Source organism: Aquarana catesbeiana, linkage group LG12, assembly GCF_042186555.1.
Source record: "Aquarana catesbeiana isolate 2022-GZ linkage group LG12, ASM4218655v1, whole genome shotgun sequence".
Lineage (NCBI taxonomy): Eukaryota > Metazoa > Chordata > Amphibia > Anura > Ranidae > Aquarana > Aquarana catesbeiana.
Window position 1 is genome coordinate 108019564 of NC_133335.1, and position 17975 is coordinate 108037538.

At 42.3% G+C, this 17975-nt stretch overlaps 1 protein-coding gene across 3 annotated transcripts in view; it reads left to right on the forward strand.

Annotated features, from left to right (window-relative positions):
• Positions 1 to 17459, forward strand: part of MRPL45 (mitochondrial ribosomal protein L45) — a 216766-nt gene extending 199307 nt beyond the window's left edge. For all 3 annotated transcript variants that reach the window (XM_073608271.1, XM_073608270.1, XM_073608269.1), the window contains one exon: positions 16769 to 17459. In XM_073608271.1, the coding sequence (XP_073464372.1) occupies positions 16769 to 16867 (99 nt within the window). In that variant the 3' untranslated portion in view covers positions 16868 to 17459. The remainder of the gene's footprint in view (positions 1 to 16768) is intronic.
• The last annotated feature ends 516 nt before the right edge of the window (positions 17460 to 17975 follow it).

Below are 17975 nucleotides of genomic sequence, written 5' to 3' on the forward strand. Positions count from 1 at the left end.
CCCCTGAGCCATAATTGGCCAAAGCCACCCTGGCTTTGGCCAATTATGGCTCTCTGTACAGACGGTGCTGTGATTGGCCAAGCATGCAGGTCATAGTGCATGCTTGGCCAATCATCAGCCAGCAATGCACTGCGATGCCGCAGTGAATTATGGGCTGTGACGCGCCCCTCGAATTTGGCGCGAATGGCCCATAACATTCGCAATTCGAAGAACAATCGAACATGGGTTCGACTCGAACTCAAAGCTCATCCCTAATATGTGTGTGTATGTATGTGTATATATATGTGTGTGTATATGTGTGTGTGTGTGTGTGTGTGTGTGTGTGTGTGTGTGTATATATATATATATAATCTGGTCAATATCAAAAGTTCATCTCAATACTTTGTTATATATCCTTTGTTGGCAATGACAGAGGTCAAACGTTTTCTGTAAGTCTTCACGCTCTTGCTGGTATGTTGGCCCATTCCTCCATGCAGATCTCCTCTAGAGCAGCAATGTTTTGGGGCTGTTGCTGGGCAACATGGACTTTCAACTCCCTCCAAAGGTTTTCTATGGGGTTGAGATCTGGAGACTGGCTAGGCCACTCCAGGACCTTGAAATGCTTCTTACGAAGCCACTGCTTCGTTGCCCGGGCGGTGTGTTTGGGATCATTGTCATGCTGAAAGACCCAGCCACGTTTCATCTTCAATGCCCTTGCTGATGGGAGGACGTTTGCACTCAAAATCTCACGATACATGGGCCCATTCATTCTTTCATGTACACAGATTAGTCGTCCTGTTCCCTTTGCAGAGAAACAGCCCCAAAGCATGATGTTGCCACCCCCATGCTTCACAGTAGGTATGTTGTTCTTTGGTTGCAACTCAAGCATTCTTTCTCCTCCAAACACAAGTTGTGTTTCTACCAAACGGTTCTACTTTGGTTTCATCTGACCATATGAGATTCTCCCAAGCCTCTTCTGGATCATCCAAATGCTCTCTAGCAAACCTCAGATGGGCCCGGACATGTACTGGCTTAAGCAGGGGCACTGCAGGATCTGAGTCCCTGGCGGCGTAGTGTGTTACTGATGGTAGCCTTTGTTACGTTGGTCCCAGCTCTCTGCGGGTCATTCACTAGGTCCCCCTGTGTGGTTCTGGGATTTTTGCTCACCGTTCTTGTGATCATTTTGACCCCAAGGGGTGAGATCTTGCATGGAGCCCCAGATCGAGGGAGATTATCAGTGATCTTATTCTAATTATTGCTCCCACAGTTGATTTCTTCACACCAAGCTGCTTGCCTATTGCAGATTCAGTCTTCCCAGCCTGGTGCAGGTCTACAATTTTGTTTCTGGTGTCCTTCGACAGCTCTTTGGTCTTCACAATAGTGAAGTTTGGAGTGTGACTGTTTGGCTCGGTTCACACTGGGGCGACTTGTCAGGCGACCTAGTCGCCTGACAAGTCGCCTCCCGTTCTGTGCTATGGAACCGTTCTAATCGGAGCGACGCAAGTCGCTCCGACTTAGAAAAAGGTTCCTGTATTACTTTGGGGGCGACTTGGGGCGACTTGCATAGACTTCTATGCAGAAGTCGTCTCGCAAGTCGCCCCGGCAGTCGTTTGCAGGTCGCCTCGCTGAGGCGACCTGCAAGTCGTGCCGCCCATGTGTGAACCGAGCCTTAGAGGTTGTGGACAGGTGTCTTTTATACTGATAACAAGTTCAAACAGGTGCCATTAATACAGGTAATGAGTGGAGGACAGAGGAGCCTCTTAAAGAAGGTACAGGTTTGTGAGAGCTAGAAATCTTGCTTGTTTGTAGGTGACCGAATACTTATTTTCCACCATAATTTGCAAATAAATTCTTTCAAAAATCAGACAATGTGATTGTCTGGATTTGTTTCCACATTTTGTCTCTCATAGTTGAGGTATACCTATGATGACAATTACAGACCTCTCTAATCTTTTTATGTGGGAGAACTTGCACATTTGGTGGCTGACTAAATATACTTTTTTGCCCACTGTGTGTGTGTGTGTGTGTGTGTATGTGTATATATATATATATAATATATATATATATATATATATATACACAAATACAAAAGTGAGTACACACCTCACATTTTTGTAAATATTTTATTATATCTTTTCATGTGACAACACTGAAGAAATGACACTTTGCTACAATGTAAAATAGTGTGTACAGCTTGTATAACAGTATAAATTTGCTGTCCCCTCAAAATATCTCAACATACAGCCATTAATGTCTCCGCTGGCAACAAAAGTGAGTACACCCTTAAGTGAAAAAGTCCAGATTGGGCCCATAGTGTCAATATTTTGTGTGGCCACCATTATTTTCCAGCACTGCCTTAACCCTCTTAGGTATGGAGTTTACCAGAGCTTTACAGGTTGCCACTGGAGTCCTTTTCCACTCCTCCATGAGGACATCATGGAGCTGGTGGATGTTAGAGACCTTGCGCTCCTCCACCTTCTGTTTTGAGGATGCTCCACAGATTTTCAATAGGGTTTAGGTCTGGAGACATGCTTGGCCAGTCCATAACCTTTACCCTCAGCTTCTTTAGCAAGGCTGTGGTCGTCTTGGAGAGGTGTGTTTGGGATCGTTATCATGGTTGGAATACTTCCCTGCGGCCCAGTCTCCAAAGGGAGGGGAATCGTGCTCTGCTTCAGTATGTCACAGTACATGTTGGCATTCATGGTTCCCTCAATGAACTGTAGCTCCCCAGTGCCGGCAGCACTCATGCAGCCCCAGACCATGACACTCCCACCACAATGCTTGACTGTAAGCAAGCCACCATCTGAACCAAATTAAGTTTATTTTGGTCTTGTCAGACCACAGAACATGGTTCCAGTAATCCCTGTCCTTAGTCTCCTTGTCTTCAGCAAACTGCGGGCTTTCTTGTACATCGTGTTTAGAAGAGGCTTCCTTCTGGGATGACAGCCATGCAGACCAATTTGATGCGGTGCATATTTTGAGCACTGACAGGCTGACCCCCCACCCCTTCAATGTTTGCAGCAATGCTGGTAGCACTCATACGTCTATTTTCCAAAGACAACCTCTGGCTATGACGCTGAGCACGTGCACTCAACTTTTTTGGTCGGCCATGTCTAGGCCTGTTCTGAGTGGAACCTGTCCTGTTAAACTACTATATGGTCTTGGCCACAGTGCTGCAGCTCAGTTTCAGGGTCGTTCCAATCCTCTTATAGCCTAGGCCATCTTTATGTAGAGCAACAATTTTTTTTTTTTTCAGATCCTCAGTTCTTTGCCATGAGGTGCCATGTTGAACTTCCAGTGACCAGTATGAGGGAGTGAGAGCGATAACACCGAATTTAACACACCCGCTCCCCATTCACACCTGAGACCTTGTAACACTAATGAGTTACATGACATTGTGGAGGGAAAATGGCTTACTGGGCCCAATTTGGACATTTTCACTTAGGGGTGTACTCAATTTTGTTGTCAGCGGTTTAGACATTAAAGGGGTTGTAAACCTTCGTGTTTTTTCGCCTTAATGCATTCTATGCATTAAGGTGAAAAAACACCTGTCAGTGACCGCCCCCCCAGACCCCGCTGTTTTACTCACCTGAGCCCTCAAACTTGACCCGGCGGGGATGCGCTGGCTCCCTGTCCGGGGTTCTCGGCTCTTGATTGGATAGATTTGATAGCAACACAGCCATTGGCTCCCGCTTGTGTCAATCAAATCCAATGACGCGAGGGGTGGGGCCAAGTCCCGCATTCGGCCTCTATGGACGCCAAATGCTGGAGGGAAGCGCTTCACTGAGGGGGTTATCAGTCCTGGGGACCCCAGAAGAGCAGGTTCGGGGGCCACTCTGTGCAAAACGAGCTGCACAGTGGAGGTATGATATGTTTTCTCTTTCTCTTTACCTTTACAATCACTTTAATGGCGTTGTGTTGAGTTATTTGTAGAAGATTTTTTGCCAACTATCTGGATAACTGTTTTAGGTCCACATCCCTGATACGTACAGGAAAAAGAAAATTCCTCAAGAAGTGAGATTTTAATGGACCAGAAACAGTAATGTCGTAAAAGTACAACATTTAAGACCGGTAAATACAATATATGATCAAAGAAAAATTGATCAATCAAAACAAACACATGGTATAATAGACAGCATGGAGTCAAACCAGTGGAATAACCTAGAGATCAACTGTCAAGAATATAAAAGAAGAAATCCAATGCGCTTCAACATAAGAGGTGAAGTCTTCAGGGACAGTAGGTTATACAATTCCAGTTTTTTTGAAAAATCTATCTATAATTATAAAATACACATGATAATAAACATGCACAAAATTCAATGATGTCTTTACGATAATCATATGCAAAAACAATTCTACATAAAGTTAACCATACTGACCCCATGTGTTAATGAATCACCCAATGGGGATTATAGCTCAAAGAACAGAGGAGGATGGACCGCTGAAATTGCACTGGGCAGGCATGGAGGGAGAAAAATGCAAAAGAGTACTGTGCCAGACCGTGAGCTCCCAACAGGGGCCGGAGCGCCAGAAGACAGATGCATCTAATACTGTGACATCAAAGATATAGACGAGTTCAGGTATTTGGTCAGATATTTAATAAAGATATGTCTTAAAATTAATGAAAAGGAGAGCTGATTTAGGATAGTCCTCAGCATACCTATATTATGTAGAATGCGAGGAATCGCTAAGTAAAGTGGAAGGGAAGCTAGGACTGAATACACGTGGGCACTAACAACGCAGTAGTGGAATGGTTCATAATACATTGTCGAGCAGCATGGCAGAAATACAGCTATGTCTCCCAAGTGTGGCAGGGAAGTGAGCTAGGACTGACATTTTATGTTTGTCTCCAGTTAATCAAAGGGCGTGGCTGAGGTGGCATCACAGGACGGCACCCTGAGCTGATGGCACGGCATCACAAACAAGGAAGGCTTGTCTCCATCATCCCAGGAGCCCGGACACCTGGGAGTGACGTCATCCAGAGTGTCTGGCAGCCAGAACACGTCATGACTCACCGCAATACATCACCCGCCCACCGACACACGTTGGGTCCCATGGCAACCAGAAGGATTTCAGTTTTGATCCACTGGGAGATTCTCTTTAGGGGTCCCATATTACCTACATTTTTTGACTTTTGGCAATCTTTTGGTATATTGTCCTCCAAGGTCTGATTCAGATGAGTGACACCATTCTTTGATTGCGCATGCTTGTTTGATGAAGAGCTTTTCTGCCGTGATTTTTTTTTTTTTTTCTTTTCCCCCCCGCATGGCTGTTCTCTTCCATCCGACACATGTAGGCCGTGCTCACCACCCCCCTCTAGGGGCGGCGACGCCGGCTTCTACAGGGTCTGGCGTCACAGGAGATCCTGGTTGCCATGGGACCCAACGTGCGTTTGTGGGCGAGTGACACATTCGCAGCGTCATGTGTGCGGGCTGCCCGGCGCTTTGGGTGACCACTCCCCGGTGTCCGGGCTCCCAGGACGATGGAGACAGGCCTCCCTTGTTTCTACGGTGCAGTGTGCCATCGGCTTAGGGGACCAGCCATCGAGCATTTGATGACCATCCTGTGATTAACTGGGAACAAACATAAATTGTCAGTCCTAGCTCATTTCCCTGCCACACTTGGGAGACATACCTTGTCAAGCAGCATGGCAGAAATACAGCCATTATGAACCATTCCACTACTGCGTTGTTAGTGCCCACGTGTATTCAGTATATATTTTTTATACCGATGGGATGTAATCCCCATTTATGTAATACCAACGTCTGCTGTTATCTTCATAGATACGTTTGAACATACTATTTAATTGCAATAGACCTGCATCCAATCGATACATCAGGGCTTTCCTGTTTTCATGGGCGTTACATGGATGTGGATATAACTTTCTGACTACTTCAAATCATTATTGCCACTTGGACAAATGCTATTCCATCATCTCTTAGTGATTCCTCACATTCTATAGAATATAGGTATGCTCAGGACTATCCTAAATCAACTCTCCTTTTTATTAATTTTAACACACATGTCTTTATTAAATATCTGCCCAAATACCTGTACTCCATCTAGATCTTTGATGTCACAGTATTAGATGCATCGGTCTTCTGGCGCTCCGGCCCCTGTTGGGAGCTCACGGTCTGGCACGGGGGTCTTGTTTGGTGTTTTTCTCCCTCTGTGCCTGCCTGCCGCAATCTCGGTGGTCCATCCTCTTCTGTTCTTTGAGCTATGATCTCCATTGGATGATTCAATAACACATGGGGTCAGTATGGTTAACTTTATGTATAACGTTTTGTTTTTGCATATGATTATTGTATAGACATCATTGAATTTTGTTTCAGGTTTTTGTTCATGTTTATAATCATGTGTATTTTATAATTGATTTTTCAAAAAAAAATGGAATTGTATAACCTACTGTCCCTGGAGAAGACTATTTCACCTCTTATGTTGAAACGCGTTGGGTTTCTTCTGTCATATCCTTAACAGTTGATCTCTAGGTTATTCCATTGGTTTGAATCCATGCTGTCTGTTATACCATGTGTTTGTTTTTAGTGATTAATTTTTCTTCAATCATATATTGTATTTACCTGTCTTCATAAATTTTGTACTTTTGTGACATTACTGTTTCTGGTCCATTAAAATCCCACTTGAGGAATTTTTCTTTAGTTATTTTGAGGGGACAGCAAATTTACACTGTTATACAAGCTGTACACTCACTACTTTACAATGAAGCAAAGTGTCATTTCTTCAGTGTTGTCACATGAAAAGGTATAATAAAATATTTACAAAAATGTGAGGGGTGTACTTACTTTTGTGAGATACTGTATATATGTGTATGTATATATTTATATGTGTGTGTGTGTGTATGTATATATATATATATATATATATATATATATATATATATATATATATATATATATATATATATATATATATATCTATATATATCTATATATATATATCCCTCACATTTTTGTAAATATTTTATTATACCTTTTCATGTGACAACACTGAAGAAATGACACTTTGCTACATTGTAAAGTAGTGAGTGTACAGCTTGTATAACAGTGTCCCCTCAAAATAACTCAACACACAGCCAATATTGTCTAAACTACTGGCAACAAAAGTGAGTACACCCCTAAGTGAAAATGTCCAAATTGGGCCCAAAGTGTCAATATTTTGTGTGACCACCATTATTTTCCAGCACTGCCTTAACACTTTTGGGCATGGAGTTCACCAGAGCTTCACAGGTTGCCACTGGAGTCCTCTTCCACTCCTCCATGATGACATCACGAAGCTGGTGGATGTTCGAGACCTTGCGGTCCTCCATGTTCCCTTTGAGGATGCCCCACAGATGCTCAATAGGGTTTAGGTCTGCAGACATGCTTGGCCAGTCCATCACCTTTACCCTCAGCTTCTTTAGCAAGGCAGTGGTTGTCTTGGAGGTGTGTTTGGGGTCGTTATGTTGGAATACAGCCCTGCGGCCCAGTCTCAGAAGGAAGGGGATCATGCTCTGCTTCAGTATGTCACAGTACATGTTGGCATTCATGGTTCCCTCAATGAACTGTAGCTCCCCAGTGTCAGCAGCACTCATGCAGCCCCAGACCATGACACTCCCACCACCATGCTTGACTGTTGGCAAGAAACACTTGCCTTTGTACTCCTCACCTGGTTTCCCGCCACACATGTTTGACACCGTCTGAACCAAATAAGTTTATTTTGTTCTCATCAGACCACAGGACATGGTTCCTGTAATCATAGTTACATAGTAGGTGAGGTTGAAAAAAGACACAAGTCCATCAAGTCCAACCTATGTGTGTGATTATGTGTCAGTATTACATTCAGGTGATTATCTAATAGTTTCTTGAAGCTATCAATGCTCCCCGCTGAGACTACCGCCTGTGGAAGGGAATTCCACATCCTTGCCGCTCTTACAGTAAAGAACCCTCTACGTAGTTTAAGGTTAAACCTCTTTTCTTCTAATTGTAATGAGTGGCCACGAGTCTTATTAAACTCTCTTCTGCGAAAAAGTTTTATCCCTATTGTGGGGTCACCAGTACAGTATTTGTAAATTGAAATCATATCCCCTCTCAAGCGTCTCTCATCCAGAGAGAATAAGTTCAGTGCTCGCAACCTTTCCTCATAACTAAGATCCTCCACACCCTTTATTAGTTTTGTTGCCCTTCTTTGTACTCGCTCCATTTCCAGTACGTCCCTCCCTGAGGACTGGTGCCCAGAACTGGACAGCATACTCCAGGTGCAGCCGGACCAGAGTCTTGTAGAGCGGGAGAATTATCGTTTTATCTCTGGAGTTGATCCCCCTTTTAATGCATGCCAATATTCTGTTTGCTTTATTAGCAGCAGCTTGGCATTGCATGCCATTGCTGAGCCTATCATCTACTAGGACCCCCAGGTCCTTTTCCATCCTAGATTCCCCCAGAGGTTCTCCCCCCAGTGTATAGATTGCATTCATATTTTTGCCACCCAAATGCATTATTTTACATTTTTCTACATTGAACCTCATTTGCCATGTAGTCGCCCACCCCATTAATTTGTTCAGGTCTTTTTGCAAGATTTCCACATCCTGCGGAGAAGTTATTGCCCAGCTTAGCTTAGTATCGTCTGCAAATACAGAGATTGAACTGTTTATCCCATCCTCCAGGTCGTTTATGAACAAATTAAATAGGATTGGTCCCAGCACAGAACCCTGGGGAACCCCACTACCCACCCCTGACCATTCTGAGTACTCCCCATTTATCACCACCCTCTGAACACGCCCTTGTAGCCAGTTTTCAATCCATGTACTCACCCTATGGTCCATGCCAACGCACCTTATTTTGTACAGTAAACGTTTATGGGGAACGGTGTCAAATGCTTTTGCAAAATCCAGATACACCACGTCTACGGGCCTTCCTTTATCTAGATGGCAACTCACCTCCTCATAGAAGGTTAATAGATTGGTTTGGCAAGAACGATTCTTCATGAATCCATGCTGATTACTGCTAATGATATCATTCTTATTACTAAAATCTTGTATATAGTCCCTTATCATCCCATCCAAGAGTTTACATGCTATTGATGTTAGGCTAACTGGTCTGTAATTCCCAGGGATGTTTTTTGGGCCCTTTTTAAATATTGGTGCTACATTGGCTTTTCTCCAATCAGCTGGTACCATTCCAGTCAATAGACTGTCTGTAAAAATTAGGAACAACGGTCTGGCAATCACCTGACTGAGTTCCCCAAGTACCCTCGGATGCAAGCCATCTGGTCCCGGTGATTTATTAACGTTAAGTTTCTCAAGTCTAATTTTAATTCCGTCCTCTGTTAACCATGTAGGTGCTTCCTGTGTTGTGTCATGAGGATAAACACTGCAGTTTTGGTTACTGAAGTCCCCCGATTCACTCGTGAAGACTGAGGAGAAGAATAAATTCAATACCTTTGCCATCTCCCCATCCTTTGTAACCAGATGTCCTTCCTCATTCTTTATGGGGCCAATATGGTCTGTCCTCCCTTTTTTACTGTTTACATACTTAAAGAATTTCTTGGGATTTTTTTTTGCTCTCCTCCGCTATGTGTCTTTCATGTTCTATCTTAGCCGTCCTAATTGCACCCTTACATTTCTTATTGCATTCTTTATAAATTCTGAATGCTGAGGATGATCCCTCAACCTTGTATTTTTTTGAAGGCCTTCTCCTTTGCTTTTATATGCATTTTTACATTGGAGTTAAGCCATCCAGGATGTTTGTTCGCTCTTTTAAATTTATTACCCAATGGGATACATTGGCTAATGCCCTTATTTAATATGCTCTTAAAGCAAACCCATCTCTCCTCCGTATTCTTTGTTCCTAATATTTTATCCCAATTTATGCCTTTTAGCAAGGTTTGTAGTTTAGGGAAGTTGGCTCTTTTGAAATTCAGTGTCTTTGTGTTCCCTTCATGTTTCCTATTTGTGTGATTTATACTGAAACTAATTGACTTTTGTGTTCTTTGTGATCGCTGTTACCTAAATTGCCCCGTATTTCCACATCTGTGATCAGGTCTGTATTGGTAATCAGTAGATCTAGTAATGTTTTATTTCTAGTTGGTGCGTCTACCATCTGACCCATAAAATTTTCCTGCAAGACATTAACCACTTGCCGACCGGGCCATAGCCGAAAGACGGCAACAGCGCGGTCGGCTAGTTCTGGGTGGACGTCCATGGACGTCCTCCCAGAATACTGCTCTCACGCGCCCCCTGGGGCGCGCACCCGAGAACTTCCGTGACCGCCGGGTCCAGAGGACCCGGCGCATCACGGATCACGGTAAACGGCCGCTGATCGCGGCCGTTTACCATGTGATCGCTCCGTCAAATGACGGAGCGATCACATGTCAACAGACCGGCGTCATCTCATGACGCCGGTTCCTCCCGCCCCTCTCTGTACCGATCGGTACAGTGCGAGGGGAGAGGGGGAGGGATCGGATGGCAGCACCGCTGTGGGCTGGATGTGTAGTACCCACAGCGGTGCTCAGTGACAATTGTAGTCACATCCATCCATCCCTCAATGCTCAGCCAACCCTGCAATACTCTGCATAACACCCTGCAATACTCTGCATAACACCCTGCAATACTCTGCATAACACCCTGCAATACTCTGCATAACACCCTGCAATACTCTGCATAACACCCTGCAATACTCTGCATAACACCCTGCAATACTCTGCATAACACCCTGCAATACTCTGCATAACACCCTGCAATACTCTGCATAACACCCTGCAATACTCTGCATAACACCCTGCAATACTCTGCATAATACCCGGCACTACTCTGCATTATACCCGGCACTACTCTGCAATGTACCCGGGCACTACTCTGCAATGTACCCGGGCACTACTCTGCAATGTACCCGGGCACTACTCTGCAATATACGCGGGCACTACTCTGCAATATACGCGGGCACTACTCTGCAATATACGCGGGCACTACTCTGCAATATACGCGGGCACTACTCTGCAATATACGCGGGCACTACTCTGCAATATACGCGGGCACTACTCTGCAATATACGCGGGCACTACTCTGCAATATACGCGGGCACTACTCTGCAATATACGCGGGCACTACTCTGCAATATACGCGGGCACTACTCTGCAATATACGCGGGCACTACTCTGCAATATACCCCGCAATACTCTGCAATAGCCCGCAATACTCCGCAATTTTTAACCAGTTCCCGCCCACGGTCATATGACATCCCTGACTTTGAGCGGGTATATCTGAATGATGGGTGCAGCTACAGGCATCATTCAGATATCAGCTTTTTCAGCCAGCGATTTCCTACACCATAGGAATGATCATAGCTGCTGTTCCACTGCTTGATCATTCTTATGGGAGGCGAGAGGGGACGCCCCCCCCCCTTCCCGCCACCCTCCGGTGCTTCTACCGACTCACCGCTACGATCGAAGCCAAGATCGTTTTTTTTTTATTATTATTTCAGGCTTCCCAGCCTAGAGGTGAGATGTGGGGTCTTATTGACCCCATATCTCACTGTAAAGAGGACCTGTCATGCCATATTCCTATTACAAGGATGTTTACATTCCTTGTAATAGAAATAAAAGTGATCAAAAAATTTTTTGGGGGGGAAAAAGTGTCAAACTAAAATAAATAAAGTAAAATAAACAATAAAAAAAAAAAAAAAAAAAATTTAAAGCGCCCATGTCCGTGTGCTCGCATGCAGAAGCAAACACATACGTAAGTCCCGCCCACATATGAAAACGGTGTTCAAACCACACATGTGAGGTATCGCTGCGATCGGTAGAGCGAGAGCAATAATTTTGGCCCTAGACCTCCTCTGTAACTCAAAACATGTAACCAGGAAAAAATTTTAAAGCGTCACCTATGGAGATTTTTAAGTAGCGACGTTTGGCACCATTCCACGAGAGTGTGCAATTTTGAAGGGTGACATGTTGGGTATCTATTTACTCGGCGTAACTTCATCTTTCATATTATGCAAAAACATTGGGCTAACTTTACTGTTTTGTTTTTTTTTAAAGCACAAAACTGTTTCTTTCCCCAAAAAAAACGCGTTCGAAAAATTGCTGCACAAATACCGTGCGAGATAAAAAGTTGCAACAACCGCCATTGTATTCTCTAGGGTCTTTGCTAAAAAAAAATATATATAATGTTTTGGGGTTCTATGTAATTTTCTAGCAAATAAATTATGATTTTTACATGTAGGAGAGAAATGTCAGAATTGGCCTGGGCGCTCCAGAACGCCTGGAGGTGCTCCCCTGCATGTTGGGCCTCTGTATGTGGCCATGCTGTGTAAAAGTCTCACACATGTGGTATCGCCATACTCGGGAGTAATAGCAGAATGTGTTTTGGGGTGTAATTTGTGGTATGCATATGCTGTGTGTGAGAAATACCCTTCTAATATGACAATTTTGTGAAAAAAAAAAAAAAAGAAAAAAAAAATCTTGATTTTGCAAAGAATTGTGGGAAAAGATGACAATTTCAAAAAAACTCACCATGCATCTTTCTAAATACCTTGGAATGTCTTCTTTCCAAAAAGGGGTCATTTGAGGGGTATTTGTACTTTTCTGGCATGTTAGGGTCTCAAGAAATGAGATAGGCCGTCAGTAATTCAGGTGTGATCAATTTTCAGATATTGGCACCGTAGCTTTTGGACTCTCTAACATTCACAAAGACCAAATAATATACACCAAGTTGTACTTATTTTTACCAAAGATATGTAGCGGTATAAATTTTGGCCAAAATTTACGAAGAAAAATTACTAATTTGCTAAATTTTATAACAGAAACAAAGAAAAATTCATTTTTTTACCAAATTTTCAGTCTTTTTTCTTTTATAGCGCAAAAAATAAAAAACCCAACGGTGATTAAATACCACCAAAAGAAAGCTCTATTTGTGTGAAAAAAAGGATAAAAATTTCATATGGGTAAAGTGTTGTATGACTGAGTAATTGTCATTCAAAGTGTGAGAGCACCGAAAGCTGAAAATTGGTCTGGTTAGGAAGGGGGTTTAAGTGCCCAGTGGTCAAGTGGTTAAGGAACTGGCGAGCCTTAAATGAATGCGCGGTTCCCTCCGCCCAGTCTATGTCTGGATAATTAAAATCCCCCATTATGATAACACTTTCCATCCTTGCTGCTAATCCAATTTATGATAGAATATCCGTCTCCACTTCCTCCCTCAGGTTAGGGGGCCTATAGCATACTCCCAGTATTATTTTCCCCTTAGCTTCATCCCTTTGGAGCTCTACCCATAAAGATTCCACCTCCTCCCTAGCCCCCTCAGTGATGTCATCTCTCACATTCACTTGTACCTTATTCTTGATATATAGGCATACCCCTCCCCCTTTTTTACCCTCTCTATCTTTGCGGTATAGGGTATACCCTTGAATGTTTGCCAGCCAATCATGAGAGCTGTTGAACCAGGTCTCTGAAATTCCCACAAAATCCAAATCCTCCATGTCCTTAATCTGCTTGTCTTTAGCAAACTGTTTTCGGGCTTTCTTGTGTATTGTCTTTAGAAGAAGCTTCCTTCTGTGACGACAGCCATGCAGACCAATTTGATGCAGTGTGTGGCGTATGGTCTGAGCACTGACAGGCTGACCCCCCCACCCCTTCAACCTCTGCAGCAATGCTGGCAGCACTCATATGTCTATTTTCCAAAGACAACCTCTGGATATGATGCTGAGCACTTGCACTCAACTTCTTTGGTCAACCATGACAAGGCCTGTTCTGAGTGTAACTTGTCCTGTTAAAATGCTGTATGGTCTTTGCCACCGTGCTGCGGCTCAGTTTCAGGGTCTTGGCAATCTTCTTATAGCCTACATAAGGAAAAAAGAACACTCCGATTGCCTCATCCGTAGGTCATATAGCAATTACAAAAGAAAGAAAGGGGGTTCCTCAAAAGGAAACCCCAAGTTGGACTTTTAAGGCACAGCGTGTCCTTTTGTGTATTGTGTATATGTATATTTTTGTATTTCAATTAAAGTTTATATTTTTTGATATCCCCTTGGTTTGCTGTGCCTTCAAACTCCGACTTGGGGTTTCCTTTTGAGGAACCCCCCTTTCTTTCTTGCTTATAGCCTAGGCTTTATGTAGAGCAACAGATCCTCAGACAGTTCTTTGCCATGAGGTGCCATGTTGAACTTCGAGTGACCAGTATGAGAGTGAGAGCGATAACACCAAATTTAACGCACCTGCTCCCCATTCACACCTGAGACATTTTAACCCTAATGAGTCACATGACACCGGGGAGGGAAAATGGCTAATTGGGCCCATTTTCACTTAGGGGTTTACTCACTTTTGTTGCCAGCAGTTTAGACATTAATGGCTGTGTGTTGAGTTATTTTGAGGGAACAGCAAATTGACACTGTTATACAAGCTGGACACTCACTACTTTACATTGTAGCAAAGTGCCATTTCTTCAGTGTTGTCACATGAAAAGATATAATAAAATATTTACAAAAATGTGAGGGGTGTACTCACTTTTGTGAGATACTGTGTGTGTGTGTGTGTGTATGTATGTGTATATATGTGTGTGTGTGTGTGTGTGTATATGTATATATATATATATATATATATATATATATATATATATATATATATATATATATATATATATATATATATATGTGTGTGTGTGTGTATAGATATAGATAGATATATATGGATATATATAGATATATATAGATATAGATAGATATATATATATATATATATATATATATATATATATATATATATATATAGACACGATTTTGTTTTGGGGAAAAAAAAAAAAAAAATTTTTATGAGTTAAAACAAACCACTCAAGTTAGCTTAATATTTTTTGTATAATGTGAAAGATGATGTTACGCAAAGTAAATGGATACCTAGCATGTCACACTTTAAAATTGCGCACACTCGTGGAATGGCGGCAAACTTCAGTACTTAAACATCTCCATAGGTTATGCTTTAATTTTTTTTAAAGGTTATCAGTTTAGAGTTACAGAGGAGGTCTTGTGCTAGAATTATTGCTCTCACTCTAACATTCACAGCGATACCACATGTGTGGTATGAATGCAGGTGAGACCTACGTATGTGTTTTCGTGCAAGCACAAGGACACAGGCACTTTAAAAAAAAAAAAAATGGTTTACTCTTATTCCTATTACAAGGAATGTAAACATCCCTTGTAATAGGACTAGGGCATGACTGGTTCTCTTTTTAACCACTTGCTTATCAGCCACCGTATAAGGTGGGAGGTCGGCTCGTTCCCACAAATCGCCGTAGCTGTACGGCAGTCCCTTTAACAGCTACAGCAGCGTGGCTGGGGAGCCGTTGCGCAAACCCAGCGATGTCTCCACAGAGCCAGAATGGAGATCTGACAATGTAAACAAACAGATCCCCGTTCTGTTCCTTATGATTAGAAACAGCGAACTCGCTGTACTCCAAGTCAGTCCCCTCCCCTCAGAGTTAGAAACACCTCCCACATTTAACCCCTTGATCGCCCCCTAGTGTTATCCCTTCCCTGCCAGTGACATTCATACAGTAATCAGTGCATTTTTATAGCACTGATCGCTGTATAAATGTCAGTGGTCCTAAAAAAAAAGTGTCCGATCTGTCCGTCGCAATGTCCCGCTAGAAAATCGCTGATCACCAACATTACTAGTAAAAAAAAAAAATAATAATAAAAATGCCATAAATCTATTCCCTATTTTGTAGATGCTGTAACTTTTGCGCAAACCAATCAATATACGCGTATTGCAATATTTTTTGAAAAAAAAATGTAGAATACATATTGGCCTAAACTGATAAAGATTTTTTTTTCTTTTACTTTGGGATATTATAGCAAAAAGTAAAAAAATTTTTTTTTTTTTTTTTTTTGTTTTGTTTTATAGCGCAAAAAATAAAACCCATAGAGGTGATCATATACCACCAAAAGAAAGCTCTATTTGTGGGGAAAAAAAACTTGCACATGATGGCTTTTACTTTGCAGGGAATCGCCTGCTGAAAAAAAAAATATCTGAATGATGCCTGCAGCTGCTGATAGTGAGGGTAAAAACACCACACATTCCAAACCTTGTTATATTTTTGTGGGTGATCCCCTGTGCTCAAACACAAGTTTTTCATAAGGCAACAGCTGATTTACCAATTGCATCCATTTACAGACTGAAGGAGGTGAGGGTTGGATCCATTTAAGTGCTATAGTCTTGCGAGCTAGGAATATTGTTTCTTTTAACCTAATTCTAATGCATCTCGGCCACTGCTCCTCATCTATAATACCACATTTGATATATTTAATACTGATTTATATTAAGACTAAGATTTTGTGCATTTTAGTGAAAGTAATCAATCGGCATACTATGTCCCTCCCCCATAGCAATAGGAGGATATGGAGGAGGAATGTCATTTACCACTGTCTGTACACCCACATGTGTGACTCTATAGTCATGTGGTCTGCACAGATAAGAAAATGGAGAAAATTAGGAGCTTAGAAGGAAACAAACTACCGTAGGAGCATGCTCAGTAGATGACAACAGCTGACTTACACAATCTCAGGCTGCACTGGGGACAGGGAAGGTGGGAGGGACAGCTGAAGGCTGGAACAATTAGGTATATGTCACTATACATAACAAATGCTTTAGTGGCTTTGTCAATATGGACACTGTTATATACAGTAGCATGTAATGAGGGTTTTTTCTTAGTCTTGGTTTAATGACAGTTTAAGTATTGTATGCATTATACATGAATTTCAGCCAGCATTATTGATTAACTCGACTGATGTGGTTATTTGTTCTTTTGCAGACAGTGGTATTACCAGGAACTGAATTAAAACCGTGGCAGGAGCTGGAAGATTTAGATTTAGAGAAGAAAGAGCCTGCATCAGTACAGTGGTACAAATAACAAGTACTTTTCCAATTGTCTGACTTGGTGACACTTCATTATAAATCTTGGGACTTGTCCTTTGTTGCCATACCAAAATCAAATATACAAAATGATGAACAATCACATAAATGGCTAAGGAAGGCACGACAGAAGACCTTTCTGTAAAATACTTTAAATGTTATATGGTTAATACATGTGTTTTTTTGTTTGGTTTTTTTTGTTTTAATTGAATTTTTAAACATATTAAAAACATGCCACTTGCAAAGTGACAACTTAAAAAAGTTATACAACAGCATAAGTGGCCAGCATGACCCTGTAGTGCATAATGTTTCTAAGGCCATTGGAACATTTAATTAATAGCATATACACAGTGTTTTCAGTGAGCACTAATTTTGGTTAATTTGAACAACTACTTTCATTTGTTTGTTTCATTTCATTTTTTTAGTTTTTTTTACTTTTACAACCCTTACATGTGTACTGTACTATATATTCAAGTATTGTATTATATACACTGATCTGTAGGTTTTTCCTCTAATGGTCATTTGTATTTTACTACAACCATTAAGCCTCCTGAAATTATTTGCTGGAATAAAGTCTCTACTAGAGTGTGTGTGTGTGTGTGTGTGTGTGTATTTTCTTTCAGCTAGACCTGACTCATAAACATGCATTCTAAAGATAGATGCTAAAGCACAACCATTTTGCAATAGCACAGCTTACAAATGTAATGAGCAAATATAGATGTAGGTACCGTATTTATCGGCGTATAACTTGTTTTCCCCTTAAAATCATGGGTGCGTGTTATACGCCGATCCCCCCGCCGATTGTGAGCCTTTTGGCAGCTCTCGGCCATTCTCGGCTGCTCTCGGCCATTCTCGGCAGCTTTCGGCCATTCTCATCGGCTCTCGCAGTCCCGCGTGAGCCGCCGAAAGCCGAGTGCGTCCGAAAGCCGCAGAGAACGGCCGAGAGCCGCCGAGAATGGCCGAAAGCGGCCGAGAACGGCGGCGCCATTTTTAAACGGCATTGCAAACACAGTGCAAGGCAGATGGACACTGACAAGGCTGTAATGAGGGACACAGCTGCAATGAAGGACTACAGATGGACACTGACAAGGCTGCAATGGGGGACA